The sequence below is a fragment of the Lolium rigidum genome, chromosome 7 (assembly GCF_022539505.1).
Source record: "Lolium rigidum isolate FL_2022 chromosome 7, APGP_CSIRO_Lrig_0.1, whole genome shotgun sequence".
Classification (NCBI taxonomy): Eukaryota; Viridiplantae; Streptophyta; class Magnoliopsida; order Poales; family Poaceae; genus Lolium; species Lolium rigidum.
This window is the reverse complement of record NC_061514.1, coordinates 18,489,873-18,513,837: the sequence shown is the minus strand read 5'-3', so window position 1 is coordinate 18,513,837 and position 23,965 is coordinate 18,489,873. Positions and strand designations below refer to the sequence as shown.

The 23,965-nt window shown below is 48.8% G+C and overlaps 2 protein-coding genes across 4 annotated transcripts; one reads left to right on the top strand and one right to left on the bottom strand.

Moving 5' to 3' along the window:
• Positions 1-342: 342 nt before the first annotated feature.
• Positions 343-2,972, bottom strand: LOC124673737 (protein FATTY ACID EXPORT 7-like). Its single transcript, XM_047209778.1, has 3 exons — positions 2,651-2,972; positions 687-821; positions 343-559 (listed from the first exon to the last, which is right to left on the bottom strand). Exons 1-3 carry the CDS (start codon positions 2,970-2,972, stop codon positions 417-419), a joined length of 600 nt encoding a protein of 199 aa, XP_047065734.1. The 3' UTR covers positions 343-416.
• A 3,836-nt stretch (positions 2,973-6,808) lies between these two features.
• On the top strand, positions 6,809-11,501 carry LOC124673736 (vacuolar cation/proton exchanger 3). Of its 3 annotated transcripts, none has more exons than XM_047209776.1 (12): positions 6,809-7,210; positions 8,076-8,299; positions 8,605-8,672; positions 8,744-8,772; positions 8,867-9,063; positions 9,142-9,354; positions 9,591-9,725; positions 10,099-10,215; positions 10,301-10,354; positions 10,462-10,578; positions 10,850-10,943; positions 11,055-11,501. In XM_047209776.1, the coding sequence occupies exons 2-12, from the start codon at positions 8,078-8,080 to the stop codon at positions 11,066-11,068; spliced, it is 1,260 nt and encodes a 419-aa protein (XP_047065732.1). In that variant the 5' UTR covers positions 6,809-7,210; positions 8,076-8,077; the 3' UTR covers positions 11,069-11,501. The 3 variants fall into 3 exon arrangements, with proteins under 3 accessions (XP_047065732.1, XP_047065731.1, XP_047065733.1); XM_047209775.1 differs by having other exon boundaries at positions 6,809-7,225; positions 8,078-8,299; XM_047209777.1 differs by lacking the exon at positions 6,809-7,210 and adding an exon at positions 7,472-7,490 and having other exon boundaries at positions 8,078-8,299.
• The last annotated feature ends 12,464 nt before the right edge of the window (positions 11,502-23,965 follow it).

Here is a 23,965-nt window from a genome sequence, read left to right as displayed (position 1 = left end):
CATTTCCTGTTGGATTGATATTGACCAAACCTTGTATTCTAACCTTATTGTGGAGGGAAGAAGAAATATTGCTCTAGTTTCATGGTTACGTGACCTCCTTTATAGATACAGTTGCATCCATGGTAACTCAGGAATCAACTCAGAGTTCCATCCAAATGCACCTGCATGTTGCTGCTACAAGATGGGCGCTCACACATGATCTTTCCAAATTATTGATTTCCGCCACCACTAGATCACACGCTTATCCATAGTTCACTAGTCGAACATAACACGAGTTCAGCGACAAGGTAATGATAGTCATCATCCACCAACAGATCCTAGAACACAAAAGAAAGAACAAGTGTTTTGAAACAAAAAACAAAAAAAAAGGTGCCGCAGAAGCCCAGAAGTGCACATGGTAATTGCAACTGACTGCATCACACATGTGAGCTACGCAAGATCCCATGGAAGTAGCCGCCGACCATGACAAAGGAAAGAAGGGACACCACACCCGCTGGGAATATCTTCCCGGACTTCTTGAAGCGAGATCCCATGACTGTCAGCAATGCAGCCGATATACCTATGGTGCAAAACCAAAAGAACATTGGGGCATCAGCAACCAGGAGAAGAATATATGTTGATATGATTCCCAAGCAAGGATGAGAAGGACCACAACAAATATGTATTAGGCAAAAGAAAGTACATACCTAACCCGATCGACGATGCAAAGACAGGTCTCACTGGGAGTTGAGTATGGACAAAGAACAACATCAGGGCTGATATGCCTCCTGCAGCCAATGACTTCTGGCTTCCACTCTTCATGTACCCCATTACCCCACCAGCTACAGAAATTAGTTGCACAACAATCAATTCTCATATATTATACAGCTTGGCAAGAACAGTCAATGCAATACTTTATATGCATATCAGTGCACTTTCAGCCTTCACATGGAATGCAGTAAAAGGTTGTACGACCTCCTAGTCATATGAGATGGTTAATGGAGCTCAAATAATGTTAGGAGTCCGTGGCCCTATGCTAGTTTAAGACATAATAGTAATTGAGAAAAAGTGACTCTAAACACGGAAGGCATCAAATAGCAAGAACATTACTACTCTGTTGTCAACAAAAAAGACCACGTGTTCAATAAAGCCAACCACCTGGAATCTGAATAATAATAATACCCTACTTCCTAGGAGAGATAACCTACATTGTGCTTGTTTTTTAAGCCCATAATTAAGGGAGTAAGCACTTAACACTATAAGATAGAAGAGCACCATGTGGCATACCGAAACAGAACACGTTTCTGCATTTGCAATTTGTTAAGCACATCCCAGTTTTATTGGTGCCGCGATACAAGGAGGAACAGAGTAGTTAAGACTTAAGAGGGTGTTGATGAGCCAGCCTACTGGTTTCTACAAGTTTCAGGTCCATTTTAATCAGAGCCTCGTCAAACTAGCAATTTTAAATTTATTGTCAAGAGCATAAAAGATGTAATCTTGCCAAAAAGGGACCCAACACATATGTGTGGTTTAACAAACTGAGAATAAACCATTAGTCATAAGTTCAAATGCCAGGGTGATGCAGTTGACAGTCTATGCTGTCATTTGACCTTCTAGGCAAATCGAACTTGCGTCCCACAATATGATCATGCAGACAATAATGGAGTAAGCACATAATTCGTAGGACAGATAGCGTACATTGCGGTTGTTTTAAGCCCATAATTAAGGGAGTAAGCACTTAACATTATAAGATAGAAGAGCACCCTGTGGCATACCAAAACAGAACATGTTTCTGCATTTGCAATTTGTTGAGCACACCCCAGTTTTATTGCTGCCGAGATAGTGATACAAAGAGAACAGGGTAGTTAAGAGGGTGTTGATGAGCCAGCATACTGGTTTCTACAAGTGTCAAGTCCATTTTAATCAGAGTCTCGTCAAACTAACCATTTTAACTTAAATATCAAGGGCAAAAAAGATGCAATCTTGCCTAAAAGGGACCCAATAAATATGTGTGGTTTAACGAACTGAGAATAAGCCATTAGTCGTAAGTTTAAATGCCAGGGTGACGCAGTTGACCTTCTAGGCAAATCGAACTTGCGTGCCAATATGATCATGCAGACAATAATGGAGTAAGCACATAATTCCTAGGAGAGATAGCCTACATTGTGGTTGTTTTAAGCCCATAATTAAGGGAGTAAGCACTTAACACTATGAGATAGGAGAGCACCCTGTGGCATGCCGAAACAGAACATGTTTCTGCATTTGCAATTTGTTGAGCACATTCCAGTTTTATTGCTGCGGTGACAGTGATTCAATACAAGGAGGAACAGAGTAGTTAAGAGGGTGTTGATGAGCCAGCCTATTGGTTTCTACAAGTGTCAAGTCCATTTTAATCAGCGTCTCGTCAAACTAGCCATTTTAACTTGATTATCAAGGACAACATAAAAGATGTAATCTTGCCTCAAAGGGACGCGATACAAATGTGTGGTTTAACGAACTGAGAATAAGCCATGAGTCAATCAGGCAAATCGAACTTGTGTGCCAATATAGGATCATGCGGACAATAATGGTTCGTACTGATGAATGACCGGTCGCAGTTGACAGATAAACTAGTGCAGTTTATTCAAACCAAACGCATCTGCAATGAACTTGTGTGGGCTGCGGCGCTTACCTCCGACGAGCGCGGCGTAGGCGAGGGTGAGCTTCTGCGACATGGAGAGCCCCTCCCCCATCTTCTCGTCCTCCCCCTCCCCCTCTCCCTCTCCACCCCCGTTCCCTCCCGCCCCACCGCTCCCAGATCCCCCGCTGCCGCCTTCCGATCCGCCGACGCCGAGGTCGGGCTCCTTGGCGGCGAGGAGGCGCGGGGAGCGGAGCGAGAGGAGGGCGGGGGCGCGAGGGCCGGCGCGCAGGAAGAGGAGGGAGCACTGGGAGGCGCAGATCGGGGCCGGGGCGAGGGCCAGCGGCGCCAGCAGCGCGGTCGTGGCGAGGGCCATGGTGCTCGAGCTGTGGGGTTTTGTCGGGGGTCAACCTGCTCTGTTCCGGGGCGGTGGCGGTGAGATGTGATGCAGATCTTCCGGTTCCAGGAGGTTGTGTGACACTGCAGGTGGGAAAAATTCGAAAAAGAAAAGAAAAAATCGAGAAAACACTGCAGATGAGCTCTATTTTTCCTTTTTTCAGTTTATAACTTTTTATTAGCTAATTGTTAGAGCACCTCCAGCGGCGTTCTCCCAAAGTGATTTGGGGCACTCCGGACAAAATTTCGTTCCCAGCCACGCACCCCAAAGACCCTTTCCGTCCGACGCTGCCAAATACGATGTCCGGGCCCCGAGCCCGTCCCCGGTCCACAAGGGACACTCTGTGCACGCCTGACACAGCGAGAAGCGAGCAGTGGTGGGACAGACGCGTCAGCGACTCACGAACAGACGCTCAACCGCCGCCTACCTAGCGACGGTGCAGTTGCCGGAAAGGGGAACCGTCGCAGTGTCGATCGACGCGCGAAACCGCCGGAATGGAGCGCGAACTCCGCGGAAGAGCAACCGCAGCTCTCTTTGATATCTGCACCGTCATTCATCCGCGCTCAATAAGACTCATATGTATGCGCTTTCCGATCCATAACCGGCCGGCGCCATTCATCTCTCCTCTCCTCTCTCACAATGAGCATTCTATCTCTGCTATCGGACACCGATAGCGAGGGGAAGCCGCCGGGATGGCGCCATTGGTGGGACAGAGTTGCAACGCCTAGCAGCTCTGGTTCCCCACCGACGGACAACGAGGAAGATTGGGAGGCCGACAAGGAGGAGGAAGAGGCCGAGGAGGCGGCGGCGACAAAGAAGGTGGCAAGGGCCCGGGCGAAGGTGGAGGCGAAAGCGAAAGCGCAGCCGGTGAGCACCGTCGACAACGAGGGGGATACAAGTTCCTCCGACGCGTCGAACAACACCGGCTCTTCGGAAGAGGTGACGAGCAGGAAGCGTCACCGTGAGGACGACGAGGCGGGACCATCAAAGAAGTAGTTTAAAATTTAATTCATTTTTTCGAAGTTTTTATATGTAATTTGTTTATGTTTTTTCGAAGTTTTTATATGTAATTTGTTTATGTTGCACCGCTTTGAAATTAGTTCATTTTTTCAAAATCTTCATGGTACCTACAAATTTCTTCTATCTATTAAAATAAAAATACAACATTATTTTAAAGTTTTGGGGGAGCGTTTGCGGCTGGGAAGCGATGTCCTCCAAACGTGACACGAAAAAACACATCCTCAAAACACTCGATCCGCGCTGTTTGGAGGCCGCTTTAGGAGACGCGGCTGGAGATGCTCTTAGGTTGATCATTTGGTTGCGGCGAGCGTGGGACGCATGAATGCGTGTTCTTTAGCTGGATGTTTGGTAAGGTATATGGGGTCATGTCAAACCTTCAAGAGGAGATGTAAACACAAAATACTTACACATGAGAGTTGACGCTCCGAGGGGAAACAACTTCATGCACAAGCTATGGTCAAGTCCGCATCACGAATCACAAAAATTTCTCACCCACTATGAATAAGGGCTCCGGTTTCTTCCGAAGACATCGACCCACTCGTCTTGGATTTTCTCGGCTGCAACCTCTCGAGCCTAGTCTAGCCTTTTCGGGTGGAGGCGGTGCTTGCCGACATCAAGATCATGCTCACCGCTAAATCTTTGGTCGGACAAATCCGTCGAACCTTGCTTTAAAGCACGGTGGCATACCACCAAGTGTGACCTTATGAGTGTCATGGCTCTGTTCTCGGATTTGCACGCGGAAAACTTTATGTGATGAACTTGAACAACATTGACTCGAAGGGGGTGTGAGTGAATCTCTGGCTTCCAACTTATTAGCCTTATATGTGCTAACAATGATTCATGCGACGATCCCTAATTGGGTGGTGGCCCTTATTTGTACTCCTACCTCTCCGGTAATTCTTAATTGTGTTCTAAGGCAACCCATTATCCATGGGAGAGGTCTTTGACACGGTAAACTACTATCACATATCTTGTTTGTGCTCGCTATTGGTCACCCTCAACATATTTCTTGGTAAGGTGACTTCGGCTAGAGATCATCATCGCTTGACATATAGAGGGCCCTCCATTCACCCCCTCCCACCATATACATGAAGAAGATGTGGTCATCTTCATTGGCCCAATCAAAGAAGACACTAGTGGTCTATTTTAGAGAGCTTCCACGAGATCTTGTGTCTATTCTACGGAAAGTTTGGTGACAAGGATTCGATGTGTGGGCATTGATATTGAAAAGGGAAATCCTCTAAGGCTTCACCATGGTGAACACCTCTTTCTTGTTGTGATCTCTTGGTGTACCCTCGTTGGCTCACTAGATCAAAATGTGTCTTTTAACCCCTCGCCGACAAGATCTCTGGAAAGTTGGCACATTGGCAAGCAAAACAATTTTTGCCCGGCTAGAAGATGCAACCAATTAGGTTGGTTTCCCATGCCATCTACCATCTCACGCCTCTAGTTGTCCCTCCAGGAATCATCAACTCCATCAGCCAACCATTGAGAGTGTTTCCTTAGGCTAGTTTAGATAAAGTCTTGGAAGGTCAACGTAAGGTCAAGTGGGAGTTAGTGAGCAGGCCAAAATCCCTAGGTGCCCTTGGCATCATCGACCTCCATAAGTTTGTAAGGCGTTGCATGTTATTTTGGCACTAGTTCCAATAGAAGGTTACATGTAATTAAGATGTGGTCACGGTATGGTCACCCATGTGATAGTGTGATTGGGGAAGGTTATGCAGCAACGGCGATCATGATTGGGGATAAGGAAATTGGAAATTTTTGCTTGCTCCGTGCCTTGGCGGTTACAAGCCTAAAGATGTTGCCATGTACATACCCCCCCCCCGGTGACTCAAGAACTTCGGTGCCAATTAAGCACTTTCACGAGACTTTTTGGATCGGCTTGGGCATCACACTTCAACACCTCATGGGGTTCTTTCATCTTTGGTCTAGGGTGCAAGATGTGGACCTTAAGGAAGATGCCCCATATGCCACTTATGGAGTTTCACCACCTTGGAATCTTATTCTTCGGTTTCAACATGTAGGGCGCAATTCGAGGGACTGGGCTCCGCCTAAATGCAAAATGTTCGCGTGGCTAATCCTTCAAGACCCGGTGTGGACGGAGTTTCACTCCAACATCGTGGTTGACCAAATTGTGGTTATACCAACTTATCAATAGGGAGCTTGAGTTGGCGGCTCACCTTCTGTTCGAGTATCTCTTTGCGGTGCGCATTTGGAACACAATTAAGTTGTGGCAGTGGCACGAGCTAACCCAATATCCGCACACTCTTCTAGTCTAACTCCATCTCGGTGAAGGGGCGTTGGGAATCTTCCACTAAGTACATGCCAATCACGGAAATGTTTTTGCCTCCCTCACCATGCTAACCTCCTAGGAGACCTGGGATGAGTGGAACACGATGTTTTTTTTTCCGCAAATCTCATGCACCATGTTTGACAAGATTAAGACTGAGGCTTCATGGGTTTGAGATCCATTATGCAAGTATAGCCTTTTGTATGTTTTCGTGAGGTTTGCATTTTCCGAGAGACATGGCAAAACTTTTGCCACCATTTGAAAGATGAGTTATTCGACGATATGCTAAATTAGAATAATTGACAGTGTTTTATTCAAGTCTTTCTAAATGATGATATTTATTTCTCTTGAAATAATTAGGAGATGTTTATTTTTTGGGGAAAATATCGTTAAGACTTTCCATCCTAGCTCTACTAATACGGTTCTAATATAGGTGTCGCTCTTGACTGAGCTTTAAATAAACTGGAAGCAAGCTCATACTACTACCAGAACGGCACGACTTGGAGGAATCGAAACCAAAATCGAGCCACATGGAGGAGAAGACGTCCTAGGCAAAATACTCCCTTCCCCGAAGCGAAGAGAACGTGCCGTCCCGATACACCAACGAGGCCGCGAGGAAATTGCAGCCCAAGATTTCCGGTTCAGGCGCGGGCGTCGTGGGCGGTGCTGCTGCTGCAGCGACTGACTCGGTACCTAGCTCGCTACCCACTCCAGACCTGCAACAAAGTCCCCGTCTTCCGTTCCCCCATCGGCGGCCGGCGACGCGGCGGCGACCCGTTCATATACATACTGCTTCTTCTGAGATTTGACCTCTCCCGGAGCTTTCGACTGGCGGCGGCGACTGATGATCACTAGGGAACCGCCGCTGCAGCGCGACGACTAGCCGCAGCTGACGATCCCGCCGGCCGCCACGCCCGAGGTTAGTTGGCGTCTGCTCTGCTCTGCTCTGCTCTGTGGGTGGTGTCAGATTCGGTTGAAGTTTGTCAAGTAATATCCTCTGGGATTTTGGTCGAGCCGGCGACTCGGTAGTGGGGATTTCTGAATTTTGTATTCGTCTCGTCGTGCTCGGTTAGTGGTGGGCGCTCCTCCTCCCCTCCCGGGGTGCCGTCGTGCCGTCCTCCTCGGAGCACAACAATTACTCGCTTCCGTTCTTTGGGAACCCCCGATATCTCTCCCTGGCTCAGGTAGTCCAATGCTCTCCCTGCTCGCGCCGGCTCTTCGTCTCCGATCCCTCCCCGACTCCGTCCCGCCCTCTTCTTCCCCGCGATTCAGTGCCGCCGACGGCTGCTGAATCATCCAGCTAGCTGCTGCTGCTGCTGGACGGGCCTGGATTGATCGATTTGCAGGTAAGGAAAGCTACCTTCTTGATGGGACGGGTTGTTCCAAGAGTTTCTTGGGGATTCTTCGTTTGCTGCCGCCGCGCTGGGCAATCGAGATCCGAACAGTTGTTCCTCTCCGTGTAGCTACCTCCCGATCTGATTCCTGCGTGCTACTCCAATCATGTTCGGTTCCATCGGGTCCTTGTCCAGCTCGCAACGTCGATCTTGAGTTGACCCAAGATTTTTCTTTTCCTTTTGGAAACTTCCCCCCATTGGACTTCTGCTGCCGGCGCGGCCCGTTTTTCCACGGAAATTCGGTGAACCCCCGTATCCCACGTCAAGCCCGCGCCTGCACGAGGGATAGGAACCAAATTGGCACCTTGTTTTTGGTAAAGTCGGCTTCTTTTTTAGTATTGTGTGCTCACCAGTAACATCCTTTCCTGTGGTTGTAGATGATGGAGAATCATCAAATCGAGATGGGGGCAATCAAGGCAAACGGTCTGGAGGTGCCAAATGGCGGCCTTCGGTCAAGCGTGATGCCGTCCTGGAGCTTGCACAAGCCTGTGGGCAGAGTATTGCAGAGCATCAGGACCGTCATTTTCACGTCCAAGCTCAACTTGCTGATGCCGTTTGGGCCTGCAACCATCATTCTGTACTACACTACAAATTGGCATGTAAGTGTGTTGTTCACTGCAATTTCTGCGTTAATTATAGGATATCACTAGTGGTAGGTTTTTTCACTTCAAATAATACTTCAACAGAACTTGGACACCTTTCATAAGAGTACCCCGATTGGGCAAAGCTTATGGCTGTACTGTCAATGGTCTTCAGTAACATACAGTTTGATAAGTAGTTTTGTATATGCTGTAACGTTTCATCATTCATAGAGATTTGTTCATTCTGGGTCGGGTTCAGTGTTTGCTCAAGTTACAGATGACCCTGTCAATGCTGAAATATTTCTACTTGACTGAAATTGCAGGGAATGATTTTCCTATTCAGCATGCTAGGAATTACACCGCTAGCTGAGCGGTTGGGTTATGCAACTGAGTGAGTTACTAAACTCTTCTACTTACCCTCCTCACCTTATTGATATTTTGACATCAATTATTGTTCTGCAGGCAGCTCGCAATATACACTGGACCAACACGTATGTGCCCTTATCTTCACGGTTTATTACCGAATAGAATTTCAAACTTTTTTTAATCAAGTATGAAAACGTCGTGCTTTTCTCAATGCTACAGTTGGAGGCCTTCTGAATGCTACGTTTGGAAACGCGACTGAAATGATCATAGCAATATATGCTTTGAAAAATGGAATGATCAGAATAGTTCAGCAATCACTATTGGGTTCTATATTATCGAATATGCTATTGGTAGTCGGCTGTGCTTTCTTTGCTGGTGGTATTGTTCATCGCAACAAAGACCAAGTCTTCAGCAAGGTGATGTTTGTGCGAATTGTTTTTATGTTTCCCCATGGGAATTGTCTAATAATCAGATCGAAATTTTATTTACTGCAGGCAAATGCTGTTGTTAACTCAGGTTTACTGTTGATGGCTGTTATGGGACTGATGTTTCCTGCTGTCCTTCATTTCACACATTCAGAAGTGCAGCAAGGAGCTTCTGAGGTTGCTCTTTCAAGGTTCAGTAGTTGTATTATGCTTGTGGCATATGCAAGCTATCTTTATTTTCAACTAAGTGGACGGAACAACAGTTACACTCAACTTGGCAATGTAAGTGTGGTACATCAATAGTGTATTCATGCTGATGACAAGTTTATAGAATCTGTTATGGGTTTATCTACGTTAGTTCAATCTTAAGATAAATCATCTTGGTGGTTTCAGTTTGGCACACCATATGATAACCTAAACTTACTTGATAAAAGAACTATTTAGATCATTTACAAATAAAGCTGCAAACCATGCTTTGTCATTTGCTGAAAGTTTCACCAATATTATCAATACTGCAGGAAGAGGTGCCTAATGAGGATGCCACCGAGGAAGATGAAGAGATAGAGATTAGCATGTGGGAGGCTATTACATGGCTTGCAGTGTTAACGATATGGATTTCTGTCCTTTCTGAATACCTGGTTAATGCCATTGAGGTATTTTCTTTATTCCAGAGTAGAAAAGGACAAAAGAAAAACATTAGTTTTTGTATAGATGTTATAGCTGAAGTGAGTTACAACTAACCTGTTATACTTGATGACTTAAATAAATCAGTTTTGTTGACTGTGCGCCACTCCGCGTGTCAGGGAAAATGTTCATCTTAAATTTTCAAATGGTTATGGTTGATAATTGCTAGCTTACTAAATTGACATGGCAAATACATGAATAGTAGACATATATGTAACAACTACCTTGTAAGACAGATTTAGCTACTCTTGGCATGGTACCAATATATTTTATAGTCGTACAGGTTAACTGTACACCTTTGCAAGGATGTAATTTTTCAATGATTTGCTCTATTGCTTCCAGGGAGCATCCGATTCATTGAACCTACCGGTGGCTTTTATCAGTGTGATTTTGCTTCCTATCGTGGGCAATGCAGCTGAACATGCTAGCGCAATAATGTTTGCCATGAAAGATAAGCTTGTAAGTGTTTAGATCTGCTTACTGTTGTTATTTTATCATTTAGCATGCTCCTAACTGTTTTTGCATTTTCTTTTTTCTGCCACAGGACATAACGATAGGTGTTGCAATTGGATCATCAACGCAGATATCAATGTTTGTGGTATGCTTATATCCGAATATGACATCTGTGTGAATGTTAGCACTTTTCAACTAAGTATGCTGCTGGTCTTTTGGCGGAAATTTGACCTATGTTCTCTTTTAATACAGATTCCATTTTGTGTTGTCGTTGGTTGGATGATGGGGCAAAAGATGGACTTGAATTTTCAACTGTTTGAGACAGCAACTCTCTTCATAACAGTACTTGTCGTGGCATTTCTGCTTCAGGTAGGTCGTTATGTCGATTAAGAACTATTTTCGTAAAACATGTGGCTGAGCTTGAAGTGTGTTTATGTTATTTTACCCCTTGAGAACGTATCTCTAGTTTACCCTTTGGGCGGATGTAACACATACTACATCTTATCTTGGTTGAAGCTTGTAAGGTGTTTCGGTTGGTGTGCCCCTTGAGAACACATCTCTAGTTTACCCTTTGGCTGGATGTAATGGAGACATCTATCTTGTTGAAGCTTTATGATCATGTGCTCCTTTGTCTTTGCAGGATGGCATCGCGAACTATTTGAAAGGATTTATGCTGATTCTGTGTTATCTAATAGTTGCTGCAAGTTTCTTTGTTCATGTTGATCCACAATCAAGTAAGTAGTAATTATTTGGTTATAGTTTTTCCTCAAATTTGACTGTTTTTAGTCATTTCATATCTCGAAGACATATGCCTTCCGAAATATTGACTTACCATTCTTTTGCAGGCGATGATGATTGACGCTAGCACCAACTACACTGTAATTACTGTACCAAATACCCTTGAAGTTCCGCTAATCGTATTATGATGAGCTACTAGGCTATGCTCCTCCATAGAAAAGCTGAGCCTTCCTGAAGCAGCATCTTGGGAGGAGCATCACGCCTTGTTGGTTCTTTCCTGCACTGCGGCAAGATTCCTCGCGACTCCCTTGCCAACTGCCTTTTGAGGAGCAACTAGTGGTAATCATCGTAATGTATACAGAAACAACAAGACCGCCCACTGTAGAGTCTGTTGTATTCAATTTGTTGAGTTAAAAAGCCCTTCTTTTTTTCTTTCTCTATTTCTTTTAATCTCGGGTTGGTCTGTTGGCTACAAATATATGTTCTTCAGTCCTACAGATACGTGTGAATATTGGTCGAGGACAGTCAATTTTCATGGTGGGTATATTACCTAATATCGTGCCAGACTTTCAACTTATATTGGTCAACTCCTTTGCCAGTCAGCAATGGGTGTCTGCTAGCTGGAATAATAGCTAATAAGACATTCCACTCCAGTTTGGCGGTCAACTTCTCTTAGGGCATCTCCAACCGAGCGACCCAAACGGACGCGCTGAGCCGTCCGTTTTGGGCCGTTTGCGTGCCCGAACGGACGCGCGGACGGAGCCCCCGCGTCCGCGCGTCTGTTTGGGTCGCACGCTGCGCCCAACGCAGCGGCCACCCATTTGGCCATTTGGCCTATTTCTTTGGAAAATAGGTCCTCTGGCCACAGATCCTTAGTTTGATATAGAATAATATCTCGTAAACATAGAATAATATATAATAAACATAAAATATTATCAAATACCATAAAATATTATCAAATGTACCATGATAAATCAAATAAAATGTGCCATAGTTTGAGAAAAATATAAAAATTACAATTGAGATTGTCTAACTCAATTTGGGCGCTCGAGGATCTCCTTCGTCTCTTCTCGAACCAAGCTCTCTTCGCCTCGCTCATGTTGGTCAAGTCGGCGTTCATGATGAGGTTGTCCTCGGCTTGGCGTTTGAGCTCAACTTCCTTCGCCTTCAGCTCCACCTCTTTGGCCCTTGCCATTGCTATGAGCTCAAGTTCTCTCTCTTTGAGCTCAAGTTCTTTAGCTTTGGTCTTGGCCTTGACCTCTTCAATCTCAAGCTTCTTCCGCTGGACATCAAAGAATTTCTTCCTGTCCTCTTCTTTCTCCCGGCGCCTCCTCTCATCCCTCTTGTCCGTGGACACCTCTCTGTCCGCATGCATCTCCTTCAAAGTGCCATACAATAGCATGGACGAAGCATCACACTTCATGTCGGCTTTGGTTGACTTGTGGCCGCGTGGACGACTTGCACGAGAAGCGGAGCTACCGCAAGGCTGCCCACCATCAAGGTCAATGACCGTGGCATCTTTGGCGGGATTGTTGCCAGTCAAGGTCGCCATGTAGCCCTCGTACCCCTCCTGGAACTTGGGGGTGCCGTGGAGTTCCTTCCAACAATGAGGGAAGGCAAAGGTCTTCTCTCCATTGTTGACTTTGTAGAATTCCAAAGCTCGCCACACCTAGAGCAAAGCGAGACAACAACGATAAACATATGTGCAAACATCGGATGAATAAGTTGAGGTTAAGAATCATACCAAGTCCTTCACACCCATGCCACTAACGGGGAGCCGCCTTGCGTGCTCATACGCCGCGTGGAACTTGTTGCATTCCGTTTGAATTGCTCCCCACCTCTTTTGGAGCGATATTTCGCTGCGGTCGCTCTCAAATGGCTCCTGTCCATATTTGCGATGTTCATGGAAGTATTCATAGATCCGGCGCCGGAATGCGGTCCCCTTCTCGCTCGGCACCCGTCAACGCATCTTGCCCGATGGTCAACCATCCATCGACGAGCACCTTGTCCTCCTTCTCCGTGTAGTTGGCGGTTCGTTTGCTTACCCGGCGACCTCGAGCTTGTGCAGCTGCGGCTTGTGTGAGGCCCTCACCGAACAACGGCTCCTCCTCAATGTTTATGCTGCCGGGACAGGCGCGTTGTGCCCTCCCGTGTGTCAATGGGAGGTGGCCGGGGAGCCTGCTCGTGTCGAAGGATATGGCAGGGTCGTCGGCATTGTCCGCGCGAAAGACGGAGGGGCCCGCACGGTGGACGGTGACTCGCGCGCGCGGCCGACAGATCGTCGAACGAGGTTGCGTGCACCGGACGTCGCAGCCTGCTCCCGTGTTCTTGGGGCCTTTGGAGTTCGCCGGCGCACGGTTCAGGTCAATGGACGAAGGTGACGGCCCCGTCATGGACTCGCCCACCTCCGGTGACCCATCCCGTGACCGAGTACGCGTGCCGCCCATGCGCCCCCATTTCGTGCCCAAATAGGGTAGTCGGTGGGGCAGTTGACCTTGGAGGAAGGGGCCGGGTCACGGAGGAGGCCGAGCTCCCCACCGAGGCCGCGCCGGTGCCGGGGATGATCATGTGCTGGCCGAGCGCTGGGTGGCCGTAAAAGAGCATGGCTTGCGCCTGCTGCTCTTGAAGGAGAGTGCTCTTCGCCTCCGTCTTGAGTTGGAGAAGCTGCTCCGCCGCCCGCTGCCGCTCCACCTCGGCAGCGGTTTCCCTCTTCCGTTGGTCGAGCGCCCTGCGGCGGTCGGCCCTCTTCTTACTCTCGAGCTTCCTCGCGCTCCGGGGTGAGGTCGGCCTTCGCCTTCTTCGTCGGCGGCCCGGGGGAGCTCGGCCTCCGCCAGTTCAGGAGCCGCCTCCACGGCAGGAGCGGCAACGGCCGCGGGTGCCTCCTCTCCGATGGTGGCGGTGGTGGCGGTGGCGGCGGCAGTCGCTTCGTCGGCCATCTCTAGGTTTTGGGAGTACAGTGGAGTGTTTTCTGTTTTGGGAGGCAGACAGGCGGGCCAGGGGCGGACAAGGGAGGACGCGAGCGACCAGCCTTTCGCGTCCGCGGCCACGCAAACTCGTCCAAGATTTGGGCCGGGTTTGGGTCGTCCCGGACGCCGCGGCCATCCGTTTTAGGGATGGGTCCGCGCGCTGGGCCGCGGTTTTGTCCGTTTCGACCCATCCGGACGCGCGGGCGCGGGATGGGTCGCCCGGTTGGAGATGCCCTTAGTCAACAAATCACTGAACGTCGAGAGAGGAAGTGAAAGGATGTCATGGCACATGAAATCCTTCGTTAAAGAAACACAAATCTACAAGTGGCTGTTTGAGTTGTTGTCTGGAGGCTCTTTGGGCAGCTGGACATGCAATCTGAATAGAGCCATGATGGGCTTGACCCAGTAGCAGCCGCAGGAAAAAACTGCTAGGTGGGCACAATTCAATATTTTTTTGCGCTAGCCTGTGTGTTATAAATTGTTTGCCAAATGAATAATATTGATACCAACTGATTCAACACACTGTAGTTTAGTACACATGTTTTAAATGTGCATGAATTAAACACCGCTAGTTCAAAACATGAGCATATTCCTGGATGATGAAATGTAGCACAGGTAGAAATTACCATCACTAAAAGGCAAGATGATGCCGAAGGGGGGAGGCTAGGGGGGAGAGGGGATGCAACACACCCTTAGATTGCTAATTTGGTGGCTCAACAAGTCGCATGAGCTTTCTTTCAACATCCACGAAAATATATTTCTTGAAATGTGGACCATTTGTAAACTCGTGGCTGGTTCCCCCTATTTGGGGGGGGGGGGGGGCATGTTCTAGTCTTGTAGAGTCTGAACAGTAGTGGGTAAAAGAAAGTTCCCAATGGGCCACAACCTACCCAGCCCACTCACAGGGTTTGTATATGGCCGACCAAGTAGAGAATCATGTTTTCCATTTCTTTAGGTCACCTGAATCGTCTTCTCCCCTCAAAAAAAAAATGGACCGTATTCAAGCTGGTCTAGTGATAAGGCGCCGAGCATGATAATTCGGCACCGGGAATCATCGCCATCGCTGCCAACACCAATAGCAGGGAAGGCATCCAGAGGAGCTTTGGAAACGGCTAGGGCTCCGCCCCGATGTCGCCTTAGGGGATGCCATGGGAGCTTGTACCCGTTCGTTTTTTTAAACCAGGAAGGAGGTAGTAGGAAGCAATGAGAGTGGCATCCGAAAAGAAGCAAACCCAAAGGGTCTGATTGGATGCTCGCAGGGAAATTTCCCTGTTTTCCCATTTGGCCCGGTGGATGCCGTATGAGGAGAAACGAAGCTTGGGCTATGTTGTGCACTACGTTTGGTTGCAAACAATGTTACTAGTGATATGAGGTGAGAAGTAAAGACCAGACTGATTGGTAGGCCACAAATCATGTTTCTCGGCTTCGTTGATCCAACACACAATGTTTGGCAGCTCGCATTAGTCCCGATACGGTTACCTTGCACGCACGGTTGGTGAGGTTACCATGCACAAGGATTTAGGGTATTACAAGCGATTACACAAGCTCATGACCGCATGAAATACATGATCTAGATCGCAAGGACGACGATGATCAAGTTCTTTAGGCTGCTGCCTTTGCCGTGACGTGCGATCTTTGATGGAGCTTCATGAACCTCGACGTGCGGATGCACATAGCAGCCTGACAACTGCGATAAGAACTGTGAGTAAGCTTCTTCTGCTTCCTATCTAGTCTTGTACCCTTTGTGGAGGTTGTTCACGTATCCTGTCACAATAGGCCCAACCTCCTTCCACGAACTGTACACTCCTGACACTCTTTCATAGTAGACCACATACCAGTTGGACTTCTACCAAGACAGGGCATATGAAACATATCAAGTAACATACCATTGCAAGACAAGTGCAGAATATAATCTAAGCAACATAAGCATGCATGGTCATATGGCAGAAGCATCACAGAAGTTCAGTCTACCAGCTAGTGTGATCTTACTAACGGTCACACTAGCTCCTATGGTGTTATCCTACCACCACATCAAAGAGGGTGTAATCCTACCACCTGCAACACCGGAAGTTCAACATCATGTGAGGGGTTAGTATATACCACCTCACATAATGTACATGCCCTGGCATAATTGTTCATCAAGTCCTAGCTACTTCAAAATGTACAACCAATATCATCATCATCTTCACCATGCATGCATCACCACCACCCCAGCACATGGAAACACTAGACGTAGTAGTGATTTCCCAGGAAGGTCATCAGCCCCAGCTCCCTGTGGTACTCTTCCATTTGGACAAACCATTGCCCTGAGCGGCTAAGCCCTGTTGTCAAAGAGGTGGCTTAGAGCAACCCTGCGTTGAAGGTAGGTGAGGCATCCATATGTAGGGATACGTTGCATAGAAAACAAAAAATTTCCTACCGCGAGAACGCAATCCAAGCCAAGATGCAATCTAGAAGATGGGAGCAACGAGGAGATGATCGAGACTCACCCTTGAAGATTTCCAAAGCCTACAAGATGAGGCTCTTGTTGCTGCGGTAGGCGATCACTTCCCGCTTTCAAAAGCGCGTAGAAGATCTTGACGGTGCTACAATCGGGCAGCACCTCCGTACTCGGTCACACGTTCGGTGTTGATGAAGACGACGTCCTTCTCCCTGTTCCAGCGGGCAGCGGAAGTAGTAGCTCCTCCTTGAATCCGGCAGCACGACGGCGTGGTGGCGGTGGCGATGGAGAACTCCGGCGGAGCTTCGCTAAGCGTTGCGGAGAGGTGGAGGAGTGGGGCGGCTAGGGTTTGGGAGAGGGGGTGGCCGGCCTCCTTGGGGTGCGGCCAAGGTTGTGGTGTTGTTGTGGCCGGCCCCTCCCCTTGGCCCCTCATTATATAGGTGGAACCCCCAAGTGTTGGACTACAAGTCTTCGAATAAGACCCCAACCAAAACCTTCCATGTTGTAGGGAAACCTACCCAAGGTGGGACTCCCACCTCAAGTGGGATTCCCACCCTTCTATGTGGGGGGTGGCCGGCCCCCTTGGTGGAGTCCACCTTGGACTCCCCCCACTAGGGTTGGCCGGCCATGGGTGGTGGAGTACCTTCGGGACTCCACCTTCCAAAGTGATTTCTTCCGGACTTTTCTAGAACCTTCTAGAACCTTCCATAAATGCACCGGATCATTTTCAAACTTATAAAATGACTTCATATATATGAATCTTATTCTCCGGACCATTCCGGAACTCCTCGTGATGTCCGGGATCCCATCCGAGACTTCGAACAATACTTCGAACTCCATTCCATATTCAAGTTCTACTATTACAACATCAAACCTTAAGTGTGTCACCCTACGGTTCACGAACTATGTGGACATGGTTGAGAACTCTCTCCGACCAATAACCAATAGCGGGATCTGGAGATCCATAATGGCTCCCACATATTCAACGATGACTTAGTGATCGAATGAACCATTCACATACGATACCAATTCCCTTTGTCACGCGATATTTTACTTGTCCGAGGTTTGATCATCGGTATCACTCTATACCTTGTTCAACCTCGTCTCCGACAAGTACTCTTTACTCGTACCGTGGTATGTGGTCTCTTATGAACTTATTCATATGCTTGCAAGACATTAGACGACATTCCACCGAGAGGGCCCAGAGTATATCTATCCGTCATCGGGATGGACAAATCCCACTGTTGATCCATATGCCTCAACTCATACTTTCCGGATACTTAACCCCACCTTTATAACCACCCATTTACGTAGTGGCGTTTGATGTAATCAAAGTACCTTTCCGGTATAAGTGATTTACATGATCTCATGGTCGAAAGGACTAGGTAACTATGTATCGAAAGCTTATAGCAAATAACTAATGACGTGATCTTATGCTACGCTTAATTGGGTGTGTCCATTACATCATTCATATAATGATATAACCTTGTTATTAATAACATCAAATGTTCATGATTATGAAACTAATCATCTATTAATCAACAAGCTAGTAAAGAGGCTTACTAGGGACTCATTGTTGTTTACATATCACACATGTATCAATGTTTCGGTTAATACAATTATAGCATGGTATATAAACATTTATCATAAACATAAAGATATATAATAACCACTTTTATTATTGCCTCTTGGGCATATCTCCAACGAGTCTCCCACTTGCACTAGAGTCAATAATCTAGATTACATTGTAAGGTACCTCACACCCATGGCATTCGGGTGTTGGTCATGCTTTGCCCTAGGGAGAGCTTTAGTCAACGGATCCGCTACATTCGGATCAGTGTGTACTTTGCAAATCTTTACTTCTCCATCTTCGATGTACTCGCGAATCGAATGATAACGCAGCTTGATATGCTTCAGCCTCTTGTGTGACCTTGGTTCTTGTGCATTGGCGATGGCACCCATGTTGTCACGAGTAGATGACTAGTGGGTCCAATGCACTAGGAACCACACCGAGCTCTACAATGAACCTCTTCATCCATACCGCTTCGATGAAGCCTGCGAAGCCGCTATGTACTCCGATTCTGTTGAAGACTTCGCCACCGTGCACTCGCTTCGAGCTTGCCCGACTTACTGCAAGCACCATTCAATATAAACATCGTTATCACCAGATTTTGGCTAAATCAGGAGGTGGGCCGCGATCAAGATGGGCTTGGAAGATTACATATGGAAGATCTATGAAGCGGCCTTGCACGGAGAATTTGGGCTAGTTAGCCCGTGTATCTTAGTATAATAGATTGTGTATCGATTTAGAAGTTAGAGTTTATCTCGTGCACGGTTTAGTGCACGCCCACATTAGAAAGTCCGCTGGACTATAAATATGGACCTAGGGTTTATGGAATAAACAACAACTCACGTTCAACCCCAAAACAAACCAATCTCGGCGCATCGCCAACTCCTTCGTCTCGAGGGTTTCTATCGAGTAAGCGACATGCTTGCCTAGATCGCATCTTGCGATCTAGGCAGCACAAGCCCCACGTTGTTCATGCGTTGCTCGTATCGAAGCGCTTTTGATGGCGAGCAACGTAGTTATCATTAGATGTGTTAGGGTTAGCATTGTTCTTCGTTTAAGCATGCTTACGTAGTGCAACCCTTGTATATCTAGCCGCCCTCACGCCTATCTCAGGTGTGGGGGCGGCACCCCGCTTGATCATTATTTAGTAGATCTGATCCGTTACGATTGCTCCTTGTTCTACAAGGATTAGTTTAATATCCGCAATAGTTAGGCCTTACAAAGGGGGGGAGGATCCAGTGGCACGTAGGGTGGCGTTCGCAAGTCCTAAACGGGATGTTCCGAGGATCAACTTCATGTTGGTTTTTTGGCCTTGTTTAGGATCGGCTTACGAGCACCGTGCGTGGCCGCGAGGCCCAACCTGGAGTAGGATGATCCGATTATGCGGTGAAAACCCTAAATCGTCGTAGATCTCATTAGCTCTATCTTGATCAAGCAGGACCACCAAGTATTCGTGCACCCCGTACGAATCATGGGTGGATCGGCTCTTTGAGCCGATTCACGAGATAACCCGAGAGCCGATCGAGGCTCGTATTTAATGTTTACATGTATGCCCTGCGAGAAACTAAGCGAGGCATCCCCATCACCTTCCCGACCGGGTATAGGTCAGGTGGCACGCCCTTGCACTTCGCATCGCCGCGTGTGACCGAGAAGAGCATTGCGGGCCGTCGCTCGGAGGGGTCTCAGCCAGCCGCAGCTCTAGGCTCTTCCCGGCTCTACGGTGTTGACAAGGCCGCTGCCCGCCGGTGGGTTTTGGCAGTCAACACATTCTGGCACGCCCGGTGGGACAGACGTCAACACCAACCACATCGCCATCTACATCTGAGATGGCGGGCGGCACGCCAGTCACGTGCGATGAGATCAAAGCCATCCTTGAAGCCGAACTCTTCGGCTCTTCCCACCGAACCCACTCCCATGGCGTCAGGGGGAGGGGTTCCACGCCCGAAGGCGCACTCGATGGGATAGATCTCTCCACCCCATCGGAGGAGCGCACCAGGTCTACGAAGCATGGGGATCTGCCCAAGGAGCTCGAAGGAAACATGACGGGATCAAGGCAACCCTTGGGACCGAACTCATCGGCTCCGCTGAGAAGACCCGGCCGCACGATATCAAGCTCGGTAGAAACCCACGTCCGGGGCCTGGTGTCGACATGGTGGATCTCAGCCACCCCTTAGAGCAACCAAAGTTTTCCTTTGGTGTCAATATGGCAGGATCTGCAAGCCGCCATGACAAAGAGGAAACAGAAAGCAGCCACTCCCGTGGCAAGGATGAAGAGGGAGCCGATCCGCGCGACCAACCCCGAGGTGAAGACAGGCGGTACCTGGCAAGGGAGGGAATAAGAAGCATGCGGTATCAGCGCCCACACTCCAAGCACCCTCTCAACAAATACGAGCAACGCCACGACCGACGTCGGCACTACGACGCGGACGATGAAAGGAATTTCCGGTCTGATGCCGAGATCGGAAGGCACCGCCAACATGGCAGAAGCAACAACGGGTACGACTGTCGCGCCGAAGGGAGGCCAAGGAAGCAGAGTGACATGGATAAGCACTGGGACTGCCCGTTCTTCAAACATTGCTGGGACTCAGGGATGAGCCGATTGCCAACAATCGAGGACTGCCCAGAATGCAAACAAAGGAAGAAGGGTGTCGCTAACGTGTCTGTGTTCAGCCGGCTAGGGCCTTTCCCGCATCGGAACAAGCGTGCCGAGTCCCCTCAGATGGAAGATCTCGAGGAGCTAGAGGACGGTGGTGAAGAATACAAATATCATCAGCCCAGATGGTGCCCTGATGGGCTCAGCCGTTCCCAGAAGCAAAGAGTCCAGCGTCTGCGTGGGTTGGAAGAAACCGAAAGATTATACCTGCGCACGCTAAGGAAGGCACGGCTCGATCCGGCCGCCAAAATTCTGCGAACCCTGGACGAGGAAGGTCAGCCACAAAGAAAAGAGTGGCGCCCCGAACAGAGAAAAGCCGATGATGAAACATCGGCTGGCACAAATATGGTGTTTATCCTCCCTTCGGAGTTCAGTGCTCCAGGATTAGATGAGACATCCGTGGCACAACTTGATCGCGGCCCACGGCCGGTTATCTTTGAGAAGCCACGAGACAGAGCTACGGAGCATCCGAAGGCCCTGTACTTACGAGGGTATATCGATGGGAGGCCTGTAAACAGGATGCTGGTGGACACCGGAGCGGCGGTTAACATCATGCCATACTCTATGCTACGTCGGCTGGGACGCTCGAGTTCGGATCTAATCAAGACCAACGTAACGTTGAGCGACTTCAACGGCCAAGCGTCTGAGGCACAAGGAGTTCTGAACGTGGATCTGACCGTAGGAAGAAAAACCATCCCTACGGCGTTCTTTATCGTTGATAGCACGAGCAGTTATGCTGTTTTGCTGGGAAGAGATTGGATCCACGCCAACTGCTGCATTCCCTCCACGATGCACCAATGCATAATACAGTGGGATGGTGATGAGGTAGAGGTCGTCCAAGCCGACGACTCGGCTGAAGTTTCAACGGCTGGCATGAACGCATGGGAAGCGAGCAGGCCAAGAACCCCTCTCGGGCATCAAATTGGACGATCGCGAGCGCATCGATGTGACAAAGGGAAGGGTTAAGCTAGTTTTATCCACCGGCCCGACCATGTAGTTGAAGCCAGGCGATGTGCAAGTTGGCGAGGCTGATCCTTGTGATCGGCCCCAAGGGTCTATGAAGGAGCATTACAAAACCTTCACTGAGCAAACAACGTGGAGGCCGATTCCAGTAATCGGCCGTGAATATCCTCACCCACCATTCTGCCTGGGTTCAACATGTTATCTAACAGAGCCGATACCATCAATTCTCTTGACAGAATCGGCTCGGGGGGCACCCAGGTAGATAAAATACGAGGATATGCAACGGAAGCATCTCATCTTCTATTGATGGGTAGTGGAATATGGGGGCCGATACACAAGTCGGCCGAAAAAATTCGAAAATTTTGCGCCCAGAATCTGGAGGGCGTCAGAAATGTAAAGACGTTCTCACCGGAAGTTGCTTCAGCCTGCCAAAGATGATGAGCTGATCTGATCAGCAAGGCGCAAGGTTTGGACTGAAGAAGCTCGGGGAGGGCGGCTCGCCCTGAAATTCCCTCACTTTAAAGAGCCGATTTTGTTGAATCGGCTGATACGGCGTTGCGAGTTGGAAACCAAGGATGATCGACGTGATCAGCTCGCTGCTATTCTCACCCGACTAAGGCCCGGGGGGCAGCTCACCTTGAAGGTTCTCCGCTCCGGGGAGCCGATTTCGTTGGAATCGGCTAAACTCTGCACCACAAGTTACACGAAGAATGGTGCTTATGTTGCAAAATTATCATAAGCCTGCTGGATCGACTGTATGGACCCTCGACGGAAGGGAGGTGATCGGCTGGTGGCCCTGCAGGATAGCTCTCTTGGACAAGGTTGAGCCCGCCCCGAAATCTCAACGGTGATGATCCATTCTTTATCCTCGCTTTGGCTGGGACTCGGGGGGCAGCTCGCCCTCGAGGTTTAACCAACTCTGTCGAAGTGGGCTCACTCTTCGTGACGGCTCGTTCAAAAGACAGTGATTGTAGAAGGAAGCTGCCGGAGCTGAGCGAGCAGAATTCGGAGGGGATAGTTTAAAAGAGACCCGACATTATTTCAGGAGTTTTGCCGCTAAGTTCAACATGCCATCTTGAGAGATCTGCGGATTTGCGCGATTAAGGCTTGGCTTTGTTTGGCAAAGAGTTTGGGTCTGGGTGGATCTATCTCGAAATCTATCGTGAGAGACCGATGCGATGCCATCGGCTTGTTGGGCATTGTCCAGTTTGGCAATCGGCAGAATCAGAATGAAAGACAATCGGCTAAATTATCATAAAGGGAATCGGCAAAATTGAGTTGGGGAATTTCTTCATTGATAAGCCAGATTTCTTACATAGAAGAGCTGATTGCTCTCAAAAGGGAATACCAGGGGGATACATTGCCCCGTCTGCTACTGCTAGCCCTATGCTAAGACCCTATCTAGGGGCCGCTGCTGCCCTCGTCGCCGTCGTCGCCACTGCCGGCGCTGCTCCCTGCCGGCTCGTCATCACTGCTCCAGCGGCCGCCGACAGGACCCTCGTCGTCTTCATCCTCTTCGTCAGCGTCGTCACTGTCAACGTCGCTGAAGTTCCCGGGCCGCAGGTGGCGGCGTTTGGCCGGCGGCTCGTCGGAGGAGCTGTCTTCATCCTCCTCCTCCTCTTCCTCCTCCTTCACCTCCTCGGAGGTGGTGAAGTCCGCCCGGAGAGGCGGTCGTCTTCGCTCTCCTCCACCACTTCCTCGTCAGCAAGGAAGCGGAGGTCGCTCTCCCCGTCGGTGTGGGATTTGTCATCCTCGGACCTGACGGAGGAGTCATGGTCCTCTTTATCCCACTTCGTTGGGGCGAGGATGTCGTACGCCGCTTGCGTACCCCACGAGGGCGTCGACTCTCGGATGGGAGAGGACACGTGGGAAAGATCCGACGAAGAAGAAGAGGAAGAGGAAGAGGAGATGGTTGCAGGGGAGGGTTTTTTGGAGTGCTACTGCGGAAGGGGTAAAGAGGAGAACTGTTCGGTGCGACTAAGTAAAAGGAGGTGGGGGTTTTTAATTTCCGAGCAGTTCTCGAGGACATGGTGCCAAAACTGTCAAATCGTGCAGAGAAGTTGGGAAGGCAAGTCGTCATGATGAGGCATCGCTGCGACAGTTCCGCTCTGCCGTGACACGACCCCTCCGAGGGAAAAAGCGAGTGGTTTTGAAATTATCATTACCAAAACCAGGGGGCATGTGTTATCACCGGATTTTGGCTAAATCGGGAGGTGGGCCGCGATCAAGATGGGCTTGGAAGATTACATATGGAAGATCTATGAAGCGGCCTTGCACGGAGAATTTGGGCTAGTTAGCCCGTGTATCTTAGTATAATAGATTGTGTATCGATTTAGAAGTTAGAGTTTATCTCGTGCACGGTTTAGTGCACGCCCACATTAGAAAGTCCGCTGGACTATAAATATGGACCTAGGGTTTATGGAATA